Here is a 17,609-nt window from a genome sequence, read left to right as displayed (position 1 = left end):
CACCAGAAACTCATTGGATTTACCAAAACTGATAATTTAGGCAAAACATTTTAAACAAGGTGTAATTTAACAGTAAAAAAAACCCTGTAATAGCCAGACATATTTCAGGCCTAAATATTAAGAGTCAATAGCTATAAGAATGGTTAAGTGCTGGCTTTGAATACCAACTCCAACCAAAATGAGTTGTAATGGCTTACTAGTATTAAAAAGATGTAAAGTTATAACATCAAAAAATAAGAAAAGGGGCCATTTTAGTGGTCTGACGATGTCTGAAAACACATCCAGTAGGGATCAAACATTTCATTCATTCATTTCAACTTATTTCCGTTCATATATCCAATTACGGTTCAAGAACGCTGTCCTAGGCAGACACCTCAACTATTTGGGCTGTCTGTCCAGGACAGTGGGTTAGATGTTAGTTGGTTAGTGAGAGAGAAGAGGGTGTAGTGGCCTTACACCTACCCATTGAGCTGTTAAGAACTCGCTCTGGGTTGAAGCCAGTACCGGTTGCGAAACCCTGTACCTACCACCCTGTAGTCCGATGGCTTAACCACTGTGCCACTGAGGCTGGTAGGGATCAAACATATACACATGTATTTAATAGCACCCTGGTCTTTTGTGCCCCAATCCTTTTTTTTACTGTCCCTTGCCCTAGTTATTTTAGGTTAGGTATGACACTGATTTAAAATCAAACATCCATTAAATATGTTATCAAATTAAACAGAAAATTGCATTAATACAATTGATCCAAACCATCATATGTGTAATCCAGATTTCTGTGTAAACTGGCATGCTCACAAAGTCCAGTTCAGTGACAGTAGAAACCTCCATAATCCAGCACTCTCTGTATACTGGCACATTTCGCCAGTCCCACTTTAATCTGGTTTAGACAGTGTCCACTGCATTTGGTATAATAGCATTCTAAAACTAGAAGCCAGTAAGGCTTTTTGTTTTAATTACTGAATGACTGAAGACACAGTAAGTTTTTTTTACTAAATAATGACATTTAATTAGCAAAACTAAAAAATCTGATAAATTACCTGTAACCAATCCAACAATACATAACAGAATTAAACGAAGCATTCTGAGTTTTTAAAATCCTTAATGATGAATGCAGCACCAAGTTGTGTTGGTAATGAGTGTTTGTACGTGTATCACAAGACATTTAGTATGAGATGTTTGTCATGTGACTGCATGATGGCCAACCTTTGAGTGATAACCAGAGATAACACCTGTGACCATCATTCCATGAACTGTACTGATAATACATAAATCCACATCACAAATCCACATCACAAATAGAAAAGGAATTTTTGGGACCATGCCTATCCTAAAATAACTAGGGTATAGTTTAAGACAGATTCACTAGGGTATAGTTTAGGACAGAATCACTAATTTAACACAGTTTAAACCTGAATTACCAGGGTATCATTTAAACCAGAATCAGTTTTCATAGCATTATCTAAATTTAATAGAAGAAATGTTGACTTTTGGTAATTTATAGGGGGGTGCTTATATACCTGTTACACAGACATGCCCCCACCCCCGTATATGGGCCTGCATTCCCAGCACATTGTTAAGTTGGTGACTGTTCCGAGATGTGTATCTGTCTGGCAGTGTCAGACACAGTCATGTCAGTCAGTATCGAGCAGAGTTATCAACAGTCTCGCATTTCCACCCATCAGTTGGTCAAAATCAGTAGGTCAGTAGTTGTATGTTAAAAAGAAACAAGCAAAAAACAAAACATCAGAAGATAATGTTAAAGTTTGCTTTGTTTAACAACACCAGTAGAGCACACTGATGTATTAATCATCGGCTACTGGGTGTCAAACATTTGGTAATTTTGACATATAATCTTGAGTAAACCTGCTATATTTTTCCATTAGTAGCAAGGGATCTTTAATATGTACCATCCAACAGACAGGACAGCACATACCATGGCCTTTGATATACTTGTATTGGTGCACTGGCTGGAACGAGAAATAGCCCAATGGGTGGCTGTTGAAGATGAAACTGTGTGTATGACACAAGTCTAAAATCCCCCACCCAGAAGATAAAGAGAATCTACCATGGGTGGCTGTTGAAGATGAAACTGTGTGTATGAAACAAGTCTAAAATCCCCCACCCAGAGATAAAGAGAATCTACCATGGGTGGCTGTTGAAGATGAAACTGTGTGTATGAAACAAGTCTAAAATCCCCCACCCAGAAGATAAAGAGAATCTACCATGGGTGGCTGTTGAAGATGAAACTGTGTGTATGAAACAAGTCTAAAATCCCCACCCAGAAGATAAAGAGAATCTACCATGGGTGGATGTTGAAGATGAAACTGTGTGTATGAAACAAGTCTAAAATCCCTCCCCAGAAGATAAAGAGAATCTACCATGGGTGGCTGTTGAAGATGAAACTGTGTGTATGAAACAAGTCTAAAATCCCCCACCCAGAAGATAAAGATAATCTACCATGGGTGGCTGTTGAAGATGAAACTGTGTGTATGAAACAAGTCTAAAATCCCCCACCCAGAAGATAAAGAGAATTTACCATGGGTGGCTGTTGAAGATGAAACTGTGTGTATGAAACAAGTCTAAAATCCCCCACCCAGAGATAAAGAGAATCTACCATGGGTGGCTGTTGAAGATGAAACTGTGTGTATGAAACAAGTCTAAAATCCCCCACCCAGAGATAAAGAGAATCTACCATGGGTGGCTGTTGAAGATGAAACTGTGTGTATGAAACAAGTCTAAAATCCCCCACCCAGAAGATAAAGAGAATCTACCATGGGTGGCTGTTGAAGATGAAACTGTGTGTATGAAACAAGTCTAAAATCCCCCACCCAGAAGATAAAGAGAATCTACCATGGGTGGATGTTGAAGATGAAACTGTGTGTATGAAACAAGTCTAAAATCCCCCACCCAGAAGATAAAGAGAATCTACCATGGGTGGCTGTTGAAGATGAAACTGTGTATGAAACAAGTCTAAAATCCCTCCCCAGAAGATAAAGAGAATCTACCATGGGTGGCTGTTGAAGATGAAACTGTGTGTATGAAACAAGTCTAAAATCCCCCACCCAGAGATAAAGAGAATCTACCATGGGTGGCTGTTGAAGATGAAACTGTGTGTATGAAACAAGTCTAAAATCCCCACCCAGAAGATAAAGAGAATCTACCATGGGTGGCTGTTGAAGATGAAACTGTGTATGAAACCAGTCTAAAATCCCCCACCCAGAAGATAAAGAGAATCTACCATGGGTGGCTGTTGAAGATGAAACTGTGTGTATGAAACAAGTCTAGATCTCGAGGGTTTGTAGTTTCTTGTCTGCCACAGACTACTATTATTTCTCCTGATCTTGACTTGATTTTGACTTGTTGTTGACCTAACTACAAATATTTGTTACAGGTTAAAAAAACAAAAACAAAACATACATCAAAACACAGGATCAGTGGTATAATTGAAGACAAACAGTATTGCTTCTGAATACATGAATTAACAACATTATTTTTACTTGCAAGTTTTCATGCAATCATTTGTGACCTCTCAGTACATTTTTATGTTCCACCATACTGTATCCTTTGTGCCACACTTGCCAGACCCAGACCCAGACCCAGACCCAGTGTGTTTTGGGCCTTATCCAAGTCCTGAAACAGTAATCCTTCCAATATACTTAATGATTACTTACCTGCTGAATAAATAATTTCAGTTACTGTGTCAAATCTTCACAGTTAAATATAAGGGTAAGTCTACAAAGCAACATAAACATATTAGTTTATAACAGTTATTTGTTTTTCTGCTAACAGAACAGACCAAGGAGATATTTTGAACTGTACAAATTCCCTTGAAGACTGAGTTCACTTTACAGGACTAACATAAATTTACAAGAACATGAAAAAACCCCACTTTGTTTAAATTAGTAACACCCCTGCACATTGATATAATAAAACAACTGTTCATCTAAATATTTAAAAACTGAGTTCACATATTTGTATATTATACATGCATATTAATTTTCAATGGTTGAAATCATGTTTACAGATTCAGAGGCCAGTTGGTACCTAGGATGAGTTGGAGGCACTTGGCCTGATGTGCAGTTGGTCTAGGATCAATCCCCACTGGTGGGCCCATTGAGCCATTTCTTGTTCTGAACAGTATGAACTATTCTGTATGTGGGATACTGGCTAAGATCCCTTGCTGCTAACCAGTGGAGAGGAAGGATGGAAATGTTTTATTTAATGACATTCTCAACACATTTTATTTATGGTTATATGGTGTTGGACATATGGTTATGGACCACACAGATATTGAGAGAAGAAACCTGCTGTCGCCACTTCATGGGCTAATATTTTCGATTAGCAGCAAGGGATCTTTTATATGCACCATCCCACAGACAGGATAGCACATACCACGGAGCGAAAAATAGCCCAATGGGCCCACCGACAGGGATCGATCCCAGACCGACCGTGCTTCAAACAAATGCTTTACCACTGGGCTATGTCTTGCCCCTAGGATGAGTTGGAGGCACTTAGCCTGATGTGCAGTTGGTCTAGGACCAATCCCCGTTGGTACCAGCCTCGATGACATCGTGGTTAGGCCATCGGTCTACAGGCTGGTAGGTACTGGGTTCAGATCCCAGTCCGACCGTGCTTCAAACAAATGCTTTACCACTGGGCTATGTCTTGCCCCTAGGATGAGTTGGAGGCACTTAGCCTGATGTGCAGTTGGTCTAGGACCAATCCCTGTTGGTACCAGCCTCGATGACATCGTGGTTAGGCCATCGGTCTACAGGCTGGTAGGTACTGGGTTCAGATCCCAGTCCGACCGTGCTTCAAACAAATGCTTTACCACTGGGCTATGTCTTGCCCCTAGGATGAGTTGGAGGCACTTAGCCTGATGTGCAGTTGGTCTAGGACCAATCCCCGTTGGTACCAGCCTCGATGACATCGTGGTTAGGCCATCGGTCTACAGGCTGGTAGGTACTGGGTTCAGATCCCAGTCCGACCGTGCTTCAAACAAATGCTTTACCACTGGGCTATGTCTTGCCCCTAGGATGAGTTGGAGGCACTTAGCCTGATGTGCAGTTGGTCTAGGACCAATCCCCGTTGGTACCAGCCTCGATGACATCGTGGTTAGGCCATCGGTCTACAGGCTGGTAGGTATTGGGTTCAGATCCCAGTCCGACCGTGCTTCAAACAAATGCTTTACCACTGGGCTATGTCTTGCCCCTAGGATGAGTTGGAGGCACTTAGCCTGATGTGCAGTTGGTCTAGGATCAATCCCCGTTGGTACCAGCCTCGATGACATCGTGGTTAGGCCATCGGTCTACAGGCTGGTAGGTACTGGGTTCAGATCCCAATAGCCGATGATAAGATAAAAAAAATCAATGTGCTCTAGTGGCATCGTTAAATAAAACAAACTTTACTTTTTTAATCCCCGTTGGTGGGCCCATTGAGCTATTTCTTGTTCTGGACAGCCAGTGCTCCACAACTGGTGTAACAAAGACCATTGTATGTACTATCCTGTATGTGGGATACTGACTATAAAAGATACCTTACTGCTAACCAGTAGAAAGACGTAAAGCCACTATACACAGTTCTTTCTCACTAAGCAAACACAAATCATTCTTAACCCACTGGGATACATCATAGAAAACTTTTTGCTGAACATGAGCTTGAACTGCACAATGTTGTATATCAAAGGCCATGGTATGTATTATCCTGATTAAAAAACATTCAGCGCATGCCAGGGCATGCCTACTCCCCAAAAATTAATTTTTTGACAAATATCCTGAAAATACACAATGCGAAAATGGTAACTCCACCAAATAAAATAATTTACATATTTTCCTCATTCACCACCATTGTGTGCACATTCCCAGACAGGATATACCACAGATTTTATATACCAGTTATAGAATATTAGGACACATCGCACAACAGTCAATCACTAAAGGAGGTGGGGGCTTTTATCTTTATTTATATAGGACAAACAACCCATACATTTTTGTCCACGGGGTGGTGGGGAGAAGGGCATATGCTTTGTAAACCATTAAAGGGACAGACTCTAGTTTTAACCCGTGAAAAATAAACACTTATGTTTAGTTAATCTACAAACCTGTAACACATTTTGGATAAAGTTACAACTGAGTGAAACATGAGTCTGTAACTTTGAAATAGTGAAATACCCTCTAAAAATAGACTAAACCTCGACTCCATAACTGTTACTTCTCAGACACATATGCATTTTTAAAAATATGAGAACTGCATTTTGTGATATTAAAAACACCAGGATGACCAAAAACACTTCAAATGTATGGAAATAGATAACCTAAACAATAAAATATAAATAAAGTATGATTTCAGTTATCAAAACGGCTCTAATAGTAAAAAATATGCCTTAGTGTTTAAAAACTAGGGTATGTCCCTTTAATTGAATCCTGCCCCATGTCTAGGAATAGTCTAGTAAGTCATGGCACTGGTGTAGCCTGAGAGAGAGTGCCATGCCCCCGCCCCCGCCCATCACACCTCATTTATTATCCCATTCACTTTTTATATTTGTCTGTAGTCCCAAAACAAAGTTTGAAGTTTGTTTTTTCTCCCCATAATATGACTTGTAGACAAGTGTTTGTGTGTGTGTGTGTGTGTGTGTATGTGTGTGTGTATGTATGTGTGTGTATGTATGTGTGTATGTATGTATGTATGTATGTGTGTGTGCCTTATCCACCTCACTCCCCAGTATAAAATCATAGCTACACCAGTGAGTCATGAACCGACCATGGTGGTGTGGTGGTTAATCACTCAACATAACGCTGGTACCGTAGGTACTGTGTTCGGCTTTTGATACTTGCTCCCACCAAGATCAAGTTTAACGACTCAATGGGTAGGTTTAAAACTTCAACACCAACTTCTTTCATTACTAACCACTAACAAGTAATCACTCAGTGTCCTGGGAAGACCGTCCAGATAGTTGAGGTGTGTGCCCAGGACAGTGTACTTGAACTGGATATAAGCACAAAAATACATATGTATCTATATAGGCCAATAAAATTATATTTTTGTGTACCACTGTCAAAGTAACCACTTTTATGTCTTAAGTCCAAAAACCACCCCATTCCCTAACACCATGTGTCAATGTGTTGTTAAACATTCCTTCTCGTTTTAAAAATTGTTAGACGATTTTACAATGTAAGCCATATCTGGAGGGCTGAAATAATAAGCCACTTAAAAAAATCAAAAAAAAATCATACCTTTCTTTAATCTCAAATTGCACGTGCCAACCTATTAACTTAGTTACTGCTAATAAAACGAAATCACTACGTGCAACATGAAGAACCTCGTGACTGTCACGTGACGTCTACTGGAAACAGTCAGGACTGCACAATGGCGGCAGAATCGGAAGGTATGCAGAAAATGTTGCCAGAAATGAAACAGAAACGAAAACCATTCCGTGGATCTTACTGTTCTTGTGCGGCTCACGTCTGCAACAAAATTCTACTGTTTATCTACACAATCTGCTACGTGGTATGCTTTCGAATTGTTCTTTTAAAATTAGGTCTTTAGTTCAGGTGTGACGGAGAATTTTCCGCATTCTGACCTACAGTGCTGTACAAAAGTTCTGCTCCCATGGTGTCACGGGTGTGTGTGTGTGTGTGTGTGTTTGCATTTTTAGTTTTAGCTTGCCTTTTTAAGAGTAGCGTTTGCATAGTATTATTTTTTTCTTAATACCAGTATTTTCCCCACCCACCCCTTCACCCACCACTGCGATTGATTTTTTGAACATATCGAAAGTGGTTTCATTTCCCTTTAGTGTCAGGGGTGTGCATTTTAAAACGTTTTTAAAGGGACATTCCTGATTTTGCTGCAATTTTTAAGATGTTATCGACTAACAGAGACTTTTTAACGATTGTAATAACATATCAAATATATTTTTCTGCATAAAATATTAGTGGCTGTATATTAAATGTGTTTCTGACCATTCTAATATCTGTACTAGGTTAAATTTCATTTTATGTCCTAAAAATATTTTTTTCGTAGGTATAAAATTATTTGAAGACAAAATCCAGTTTGGGCTTCTAACAAATATTGAGATGACCAGAAACAAATTGAATATGCAGACACTGATATTCTAAGCAAGAAAAAATATTTATTATGTATGTTTAATCGTAGAATTATTTTATTAGTCTGAAACATCTTACACTGCAGCAAAGTCAGGAATGCCCCTTTAAAGGCTTTCCCGGCAGTGAACGTTCATTGTTTTGTTTTTTGTTGTTACTGTGGTAATATTAGTATACTTTACAATCTATTTTTGAACTGATAGTTTTTTAAATTGCATACAGAAATAGTGTGGTTGTTTTTTTGTGTGGCTTTTTAGTCAAATGAAACAGAAATTATTTACAAAAAACCCAATGTCTATGAACAGAAGGACTATAAATTAGTTTTATGCAAAATACACTTCTTTGATCTGGTTTGTCATTGGTCCTTTTTTAAGGTCGACAACATTCACTTTTTGCACCTAACGTTGTTTACAGGTCGGTATTTTTTTTCGTTTTCATAATTCTGGACAAAATATTAATTTTAAGTTTTAAAAGATGAAAGAAATAAAAAGTACCTTTTGTCAAATATATCATATAAATTTTTTTTACTGTTGAATATATGTTTTATTTATTGTGTACGAAGCCAAAACAAGGGTCCGAAAAGTGACTGTCATCGACATTAATAATCCCTGGTGTTTTTTTTTTTTGCTGCTTGATAAATAATGTAAACAAACAGATGGCCAACAGACCAGTTGCCAAGAAAAATGTTTTGTAACAGAAACCATCAAACAATGTTGGCTTCAACTGCCAAGATTGTAACAGATAGATCAACCTGCATGGAGTTTTATAGATGTGTTTCTATGAGAGTCTGCCTGTAATTATAATTATAATTAAGGGAATCTGTGCGTACAATGATTATCATGACCGTTTGACCTATTACAGGTTCTGATTAGGTTATAATTTTATGATTGTATCTGTTCACTAATGTAAGAGCTAAATCATCCTACAAGTGCTGAATGGAGTCAACCCACAGACCCTCAGCAGGGAATGTTTGGTTTGTAAAATTATAATTAAAATTGATTGGCAAATAGTAGGCCCCTATTTAACATTTTAAAATTGTGTTATAATCTTTGAAACTTGCATAATAAATTGCAAATGAACAAAATGTTTACTGTTGAAAATTTAGTGCTCTGCAAATGGAAATAATCATCCAGCTACTTCAACTAAAAGTACTGCCAGAAGGACAAAAAGGAATGTTTTGATGACATACACAACAAATTTTAACTACGGATGTAGTGTCAGACATGTGGTTAAAGACCACAGAGGTAATTAGATAGAAACCTGCTGTTTCCATTCCATTAAAAGCTACTTTCAATTAACAGAAAGGATCTTTTATATGCACTATGCCACATACAGGATATTACATACCACAGCCTTTGTTAAACCAGTTGTGGCACATATGCAGGAATGACAAATAGCCCAACAGCAATTGGCAAAAAAGATATGGGTTATAAATCTGAATTTGTTGAACATCAGTTGCTTAAAGGGATATACCCTAGTTTTTAACCATTATGGCATGTTTCTCACTATTAGAGCCGTTTATGATCACTGAAATCAAACATTACTTATTCTATTTGTATATTTTATTCTTTAGATTATCCATTTCCGTATAACTGAAGTGTTTCTGGTCATCCTGGTTTTTGTAATACCGCAATATGCATTTTTCATATTGTTAAAAACGCATGTGCGTCTGAGAAGTAACGGCTATGGAGTCACAGACTCTTGTTTCAATCTGTTATATCCAAATTTGTTACAGGTTTGTAAATTAACCAAAGTTAGTGTCCATTTTTACAAGTTGAAACTAGGATCTAGGTGAAATATATGCCTTAGTGTTTAAAAACTAGGGTCTGTCCCTTTAACCCATTTTTATTATTTTAAATGATTTGCAATACATTTTTTATTCTTGGAGACTTGTTCCATTAAATCTCATAATAAATGGCTATTTAACCTGACCAGTCATTTATTATTGTTGAGATATTTTGTTTACACAACCTGGTGAATTTGTCAGCTGTTGACCTGGTGAATTTGTCACCAGACACAGGGAAATGAAACTGATCAGATTTTTGACAGTCCATTATCCCTGACATAAATATAGCAGACAGCAGAGGATCACCTGCTATCACTGACCAAACTGAAATTGAATTTGGCAATTGAATTTGGCAGATAATATAAATCTGTATATTACTTAAAGAACTTGCAAAGGGCAGTCCTAGAATTGATCACATGATAGGAGGGGGATACTTTTTTGTATTGTTTTGTTTAATGGCACCACTAAAGCACATTGATTTTTTAATCATCGACTGTTGGATGTTAAACATTTAGTAGTTCTGACATAATGTTAGAGGAAGTCGACTCTGCAACATTTGTCCATTAGCAGCAAGTGATTTATATGCATGTCGGCACCTGAGCGGAGCACTCTACCAATTGAGCTTGATCTCATTCCTTTTTTCTTCTTTTTTTTGTTGTATATCCATCATCAACAAAATCTATCCGTAGAGAGAAAGAAAAAAAGTTCTTTTTTCAATGGCTGATTATTTGAAATGCAGTTTTTTTTACAGGGGCGGGATGTAGCCCAGTGGTAAAGCGTTCGCTTGATGCGCAGTCGGTCTGGGATCGATTCCCGTCGGTGGGCCCATTGGGCTATTTTTCACTCCAACCAGTGCACCACAACTGGTACATCAAAGGCCGTGTTATGTGCTACCCTGTCTATGGGATGGTGCATATAAAAGATCCCTTGCTGCTAATTGAAAAGAGTAGCCCATGAAGTGCCGACAGCAGGTTTCCTCTCTCAATATCTGTGTGGTTCTTAACCATATGTCCTAGGCCATATAACTGTAAATAAAATGTGTCGAGTGCGTCGTTAAATAAAACATTTCCTTCCTTCCTTTTTGTTACAACAATATTATGCTCTAGACTGATGGACTAGTACAGTAGTAGTAGTACAGTACTTATAAATTCTAACAGACTAGTAAATCTTGGTTAGTGTTACTTTTGCAGATTGTAAGGTATTTTCCATTTCTACACCCATGATTAATGTACTTTAAATGTTTCAAAGTAGAAAGTTGCTTAAATTCAAAGTAGGCAGCTATGTTGATCACCTTCCTGAACAATATAATTAATCTGAAATGTGCATGTGATATATAACATATTTACCCTTTATGTGCCTGGACAGATGTATCTGTCAGCATTTCAGTGGTAAATAAACATGGTCTCTGGTGCTCAAGAACAAATAGTGAGCTGCACCTGAATGCATTAAAGTGAAGCTAATGACACACATATCTGTAAAAAAAACTAAAAAACGATCCATTTGTCACATCTGTTAACCCAATAATGGTTTATTTCGAACCAGTGGTTTTTTTTATTGAAGACTGACATGTATATATGTCTGTAACATTTATCGGTTGGCTTAATACGGAAATTTAAAATAGTCATGCAAACTGCCAATCGATTACATGGTGAACTATTACTCATTCTGAAAGACACTGCCAACTATTTTAAAAGAAACTTAATTTAAATTTCTTTTCTTGTGGATTTAAAAAAAAAAAATATATATATCCTTTTTATTATTTTAATTTTAGTTTTGCTTAAACTTAAACCTTCAGATGGAAATACTGTCATCAAAATGTAATTGATTGTAGTTCAGATCAGTTAACTGAACAATCAGTGGTAAACCTGGATGAAAATGATGTGTTCAAACTGACTTCTGGGTAAACCTAAGATTTTTAAATCTATTGTCCTATGATTTGACAAGTGTCAGGACTAGCCCTACTAGTATACAAGTGTTTATTGGCAGTATGTTTCATTTTTTTAAGACTCTGGACTATTAAGTCATAGTTACCATACATTTAAAAACTAATAGCTAGTGAAACATTAAAAATTTCTATCATTTGTTGATTTTTAAAAACTTTTTCTCTTCTTCCCCAGTCACAGGACAGAATGTAGCCCGATACAGCCCTTTTTTTTTCATTTGGTGACTAAAACATATTATATACAAATACAAGTAGGCACCATCTGGCTCCTAGATGGAAAAGTTAACATAGAGGGCTGAGTCAGTCTAGGATCGATCCCCATCAGTGGGCTCATTGGACTATTTTTCATTGTAGCCAATGCACGATGACTGGTATATCAAAGGCCGTGGTATGTGCTATCCTGTCTGTGGGATGATGCATAAATAAAATATCCCTTGCTACTAATGGAAAATAGCAGGTTTCCTCTCTAAGACAATATATCAAAAAGACCAAATGTTTGACATCCAAAAGCCGATAATTAATAAATCAATGAACTCTAGAAACAAAGTTTAACTTTTCCTCCCCAGTCACATTGGCAATATTTTTTTAAATTGGTTGATTATTTGGATGGTGTGGCAGAAGACCAGGCCTGTGTGGACATAACATGTGGTGGTAATTTAATTACCAGATCAATTTATTGGCTGCAGTGGAGAACCCCACTGGCTAGCAGTGGCTTCCCGCACTGAATACCTTGTAATTAGGTTTTGTCTCTTCAATGTGGCAGTCCACGAATACTGACACAAACAGAGTTGATTATTTACAGTAGACTTGACTTGTATAGTTGTAGCCTTTTTTATGCCTGTTTTTGCTACAAAATTGGACTTTTAAAAGGTACTGGGGTTGGTTCCTTACAATTTGACTTGTTGAATGATAAATTTATTAACATTTATCCTTGAGAGCAATGCATCAAAAAATTGATCAAAGTTTAAAAAAATCTTTTTCTCCATACTAGTCTTAATTAATGCACAGCCATATGACTGGTATATCAAAGGTTCTGGTATGTACTGTCCCATCTATGGGAAAATTCATGTAAAAGTTCCTTTGCTACCTTTCGAAACAGGCAGCCTGTGTGTTGCAACTTGTAGGTTTCACTTTCTTGCTTGATGAAGTGTTGAAACAATCATATACCCAACCCCTGCAATTGTCCACGCCAAGTTTTTGATTCTCCACGGAACGTTTTTTTTTGCTGTGGACAATGAATTTTTTTTTCTATGGCATGTTCTTTGCCATTGACATTTTCTTAATTGCAGGGGTTGTATACCACAGTATTGTCAGAAACCAAATGGGTGATGAGGTGTCATTAAACAAACATTCCTTTCTTTTCCTTGCAGTGGGCAAACTTGTCAGGGAATTTTTAAATTTTATTTTTATTAATAACAGCTGGTGATCAGTTAAAAATTGAGGATCAACTGTTATTTAATGTCTAAGAATTGTGTAGTGATTTCTGAAATTTGCATAATGATTCACAATGTGATAATGAATTTTTTTTCCCTGCATGTAAGTGGTAATCCTTTGGGCCATCCATACAATATGCACACCTCAAGGGGAGGGAAGCATTATAGAGTACAGGGGGAGGGAGGCATTAGAGAGTACAGGGGAGTGAGGCATTAGAGAGTACAGGGGGAGTGAGGCATTAGAGAGTACAGGGGGAGGAAGGCATTAGAGAGTACAGGGGGAGGAAGGCATTAGAGAGTACAGGGGAGGGAGGCATAAGATAGTACAGGGGGATGGAGGCATTAGAGAGTACAGGGAGGGAGGCATTAGAGAGTACAGGGGGAGGGAGGCATTAGAGAGTACAGGGGGAGGGAGGCATTAGAGAGTAAAGGGAGAGGGAGGCATAAGAGAGTATACGGAGAGGAAAGCATTAGAGAGTACAGGGGGAGGGAGGGGGTTTGTTGACAGTACAAACATCACACTTTTAATTGTATCCAATGTATTTTTCAGTGTGAAAGAATAAAGTACACCTGTACATGGGTGGGGGGGGGGGATGATGATCAAAACATACAAAAAGTATACATGGGGGAGAGGGTTTGAAAATCTAAAAACAAATTGCATATCTACTTTATGTATGGCCCTTTCTCTATCAGTATAACTCAATTTAACTTGCCATCAGTTTGATTGTAGAGCTCTATACAAAACTAACACTTGACCGCTACATGACTGCTTGTTGCCCACAGAAATGCACAGCAAGTTTAATTTACTGACTGGCTTGGTTGTCCATGTTACTGATCTGCCAAGAGTCCAGATTTATTTTATCTATTGTGACCCACATATCCACAGTGACAGCATCCCCAGGGTCTCATTAGAGGCTGCTACTCTGACCTGTAGCTGTTAATAACTCTTTATTGACCCTATTCAGCCAGTTTACAGCAATCCATGATGATTTCCATAATTTGGAAACAGCAAACAAAGCAGAACAAGTTTATTGGTAATAAAAATAAACTGCCCATTTGTTTATGTATTTCAATTCATGTATGCATGTAGGAATATTTATAACCTAATTCTTAAAAAATGTGTGGGAGGTGAGCGGTATGTAGCCCAGTGATGCATGGTCAGTCTGGGATCAATCCCCATCGGTGGGCCCATTGCACTATTTTTCATTCCAGCCAATCCATCATGGATGGTATATGAAAGGCTGTGGTATGTGCTATTCTGTATGGGATGGTGCATATAAAAGATCCTTTTCTACTAATAAAAAAAAATAAATGTAGCAGGTTTCCTCTCTAAGACTATATGTCAAAATTACCAAATGTTTGACATCCCAATAACTGATGATTAATAAATCAGTGGTGTTAAAGAAAAAAACCTTTTAACTTTTCTTTTAAGATGCTGAATTTATTTTGGGCTGTAGCAGTATTGGTCGTGAAATGGCAGAGGTGGGTGGCATCATAATAGTTATTTTACGTCTGGTGACACTGTCTTTTTACATCTTGGCTGCTAGATGTATAAATTGTTAAAAGGCGTCGCATCACATTGCCCAGATGTCTGGGCGTTTGTGGGCAGACAGTCTCTTGTCGCGACGCGATCATTACTTGTCTGGGCTACGGGCTACCGGTGTTGTGAAGACGTATTTTCGCAGCCGGTCAGTGAGGGAGACCTTGCTGTTTGGGTCGGACTTCAGCCTTGTCATGGATAAGGAGTCTGTCAAGTTCGTTCCCCTGCCCCAGCCTGGTAACGCTCGGAAGCACCGTTCCGGTGCTGCTGCGTTTCGCCCGCCTTCCTCCAAGAAACCAGCTTTTCTTGAGGGGGTTCAGACTCCTAAGGTTTCTGCTCCTATTTGGCAATCTGGGACGGCGCCACCCCCCGTCAAACAGAATCGTGCTCGTCTGAGGGCAGCACATTTTCAGGCTACCGCTAAGGGCACGGCACCTAAGAGTGGTAAGCCGCCGGGGTGAGGGTGTTGCGACGACCGGCAACTGTTAACGGAGGTGCCATTAGCAGACGTTCCCGTGGGCGGCAGGTTACGTCATTTTCTGCCACAATGGCATCTCTTGCCAGACCTGGACCCATGGGTTCTGTCGGTCGTCAAGGAGGGATATTGGATTCCCTTTTCTTCGGCTCCCCCTCTCACTTCTTCTCCCCAGATGCCTCCGATGCCGTCGTCCGACAGGCGGGTTCTGGTGCAAACGATGATTGCCGAGTTTCTCGGCACGGGTGCCATCCACCAGGTGGATTTGGACTCCGGGGGTTTTACTCCCATTTGTTCTTTGCCCAAAAGAAAAATGGCGAGTGGAGACCGATTCTCAACCTCAAGCCGCTGAATGCATTCGTGGTCGTTCCTTCCATGAAAATGGAGACGGTGCAGTCTGTCCGGGCTTTACTCCAGGTTGGGGAGTGGGCGGCATCAATCGACCTGAAAGACGCCTACCTGCATGTTCCGATTCATCGGGATTTTTGGAAGTTCCTGTGCTTCCTATTCGACGGCAAAGCTTACGAGTTTCGAGTGCTGCCGTTCGGATTGGCCACGAGTCCTCATGCCTTTACTCGTGTAGTCAAGGCTGTGGTAGGCCGTGTACATTTGTTGGGCATTCGCATGCATAACTACCTAGACGACTGGTTGATTCCAGCTTCGTCTCAGCAGGCATGTCTGACGGGCGTGAGTCTTGTCATCGACATACTTCGCTTGGGATTTATTCCCAATTGGGTGAAGTCGGAGCTGGTGCCAGCTCAGGTTTTCACGTATCTCGGAGTTGTCTTCAACCTTATGGAGGCATCCACTCGACCGACGGATGCACGCCTCCACAAATTCACGGCGCTGGCTCAGCATCTTGCTCGGGAGCAGCGCATTTCGGTGCGCACGCTGCACGGGTTGTTGGGACATCTCGAGTCATTGGCTGCATTGAATGTGCAGTTCAGACGATTCAAGAGACCTCTCCAGTGGCATCTCTCACGTGTGTGGGACGGCCGCTGTTGGGATACGTTGATTGCGGTGGGGCCTTGGTTCGTGCAGACAATTCAAGAGTGTCTGGTCGACAAGTGCTTGTCCCAGGTCATTCCCTTACACCCTCTTTCTCCGGAGTTGGTCCTGTTCACCGATGCTTCCCTAGAGGGGTACGGTGCGCATCTTGGGGATCAACATCTGTCAGGTGTGTGGAGTGCCTTCGAAAGGAGCCTCCATATCAATCTGCTGGAGATGGAAGCCGTTCGCCGGGCTTGCCTCCAGTTTCGGAGCATTATTCGACATCGTCGAATTTTGTTGAGGTGCGACAACACGGTGGTAGTCACATACCTCAATCGTTGGAGTGGCACCAAGTCCGAGTCACTGAGTCGCAGGGCCTTGGAGATCCAGGAATTGTGCGATCAGTGGGGGATTGTGTTGACGGCAAAACACATTCCCTCTTCAGTCAACGTCTTGGCGGACGCCTTGAGTCGTCGTTCACCTGTCCAAACAGAGTGGATGTTGCACAAGGTGGTTGCGGGACAGGATTCTGCGTTTGTGGGGGAGTCCACAAGTGGATATGTTCGCGACCAGGCTGAACCACCAGTTACCGGTGTTTGTGTCACCGGTTCCCGATACTCTGGCTCTGGAGTACGATGCGTTGAGCATGGACTGGACGGGGTTGGATCTGTATGCCTTCCCGCCCCCAGTCTTACTCAGCAAGGTTCTGGCCAAGGTCGGAATGCAACCGTGTCGAGTGACGCTCGTGGCGCCGGGTTGGGCAGCCCAACCATGGTTTCCTCAGCTTCTGTCACTGTTAGTGCAGGAGCCGGTGCGCTTGCCACCCCTTCCGGATCTGCTCAGCCAGCGGCTGCAGCAGCCGGTGTGGCACCCGAAGCCGGAGGTCTTCCGGCTTCACGCGTGGAGGTTGTCGAGTTTTCCCTGTGAGGCAGAGGCTTTTCGGAACGAATTGCTGAACTCGTCTCCTCTTCGAAGCGAGTTTACCAATGCCACTGGAGCGCTGGGTTCGTTGGGCAGGTGAATGGGATTTCGATCCCTTATCACCTACTGTCAATGACTTAGCTGAATACTTTCTGGCCTTGGTCCAGGAAAGGAAGCTTAAAGTTCAGACAGTCAAAAGTCATCGTTCTTCCATCTTCACTACTCTCAGGCAGTGTGGTCGGACAGACTTTTCCACGAATCTCGTATTGCGTGATTTACTCAAATCTTTGCAATCCACGGTTGAGAGGCCTTCCCTTTTGCCAAAATGGGACGTCTTTCTGGTTCTTCATGCGCTCAAGGGTCCGCCTTATGAGCCATTGCGGTTTGCCACTCTTCGACTTTTGACTTGGAAGACACTTT

The 17,609-nt window shown here is 40.5% G+C and overlaps 2 protein-coding genes across 2 annotated transcripts in view; one reads left to right on the top strand and one right to left on the bottom strand.

Annotated features, from left to right (window-relative positions):
* Positions 1 to 7,309, bottom strand: part of LOC121379934 — a 54,121-nt gene extending 46,812 nt beyond the window's left edge. The window contains exon 1 of the mRNA XM_041508624.1: positions 7,236 to 7,309. The gene's annotated coding sequence lies outside the window, so the exon portion shown is untranslated. The remainder of the gene's footprint in view (positions 1 to 7,235) is intronic.
* A 27-nt stretch (positions 7,310 to 7,336) lies between these two features.
* The window catches only part of LOC121379935 (tetraspanin-15-like), a 52,744-nt gene continuing 42,471 nt past the window's right edge, over positions 7,337 to 17,609 (top strand). Inside the window, exon 1 of the mRNA XM_041508625.1 lies at positions 7,337 to 7,509. Within this exon, the coding sequence (XP_041364559.1) occupies positions 7,369 to 7,509 (141 nt within the window). The 5' untranslated portion in view covers positions 7,337 to 7,368. The remainder of the gene's footprint in view (positions 7,510 to 17,609) is intronic.

Source organism: Gigantopelta aegis, chromosome 8, assembly GCF_016097555.1.
Source record: "Gigantopelta aegis isolate Gae_Host chromosome 8, Gae_host_genome, whole genome shotgun sequence".
NCBI lineage: Eukaryota > Metazoa > Mollusca > Gastropoda > Neomphalida > Peltospiridae > Gigantopelta > Gigantopelta aegis.
This window is presented reverse-complemented; position numbering and strand designations above follow the sequence as displayed.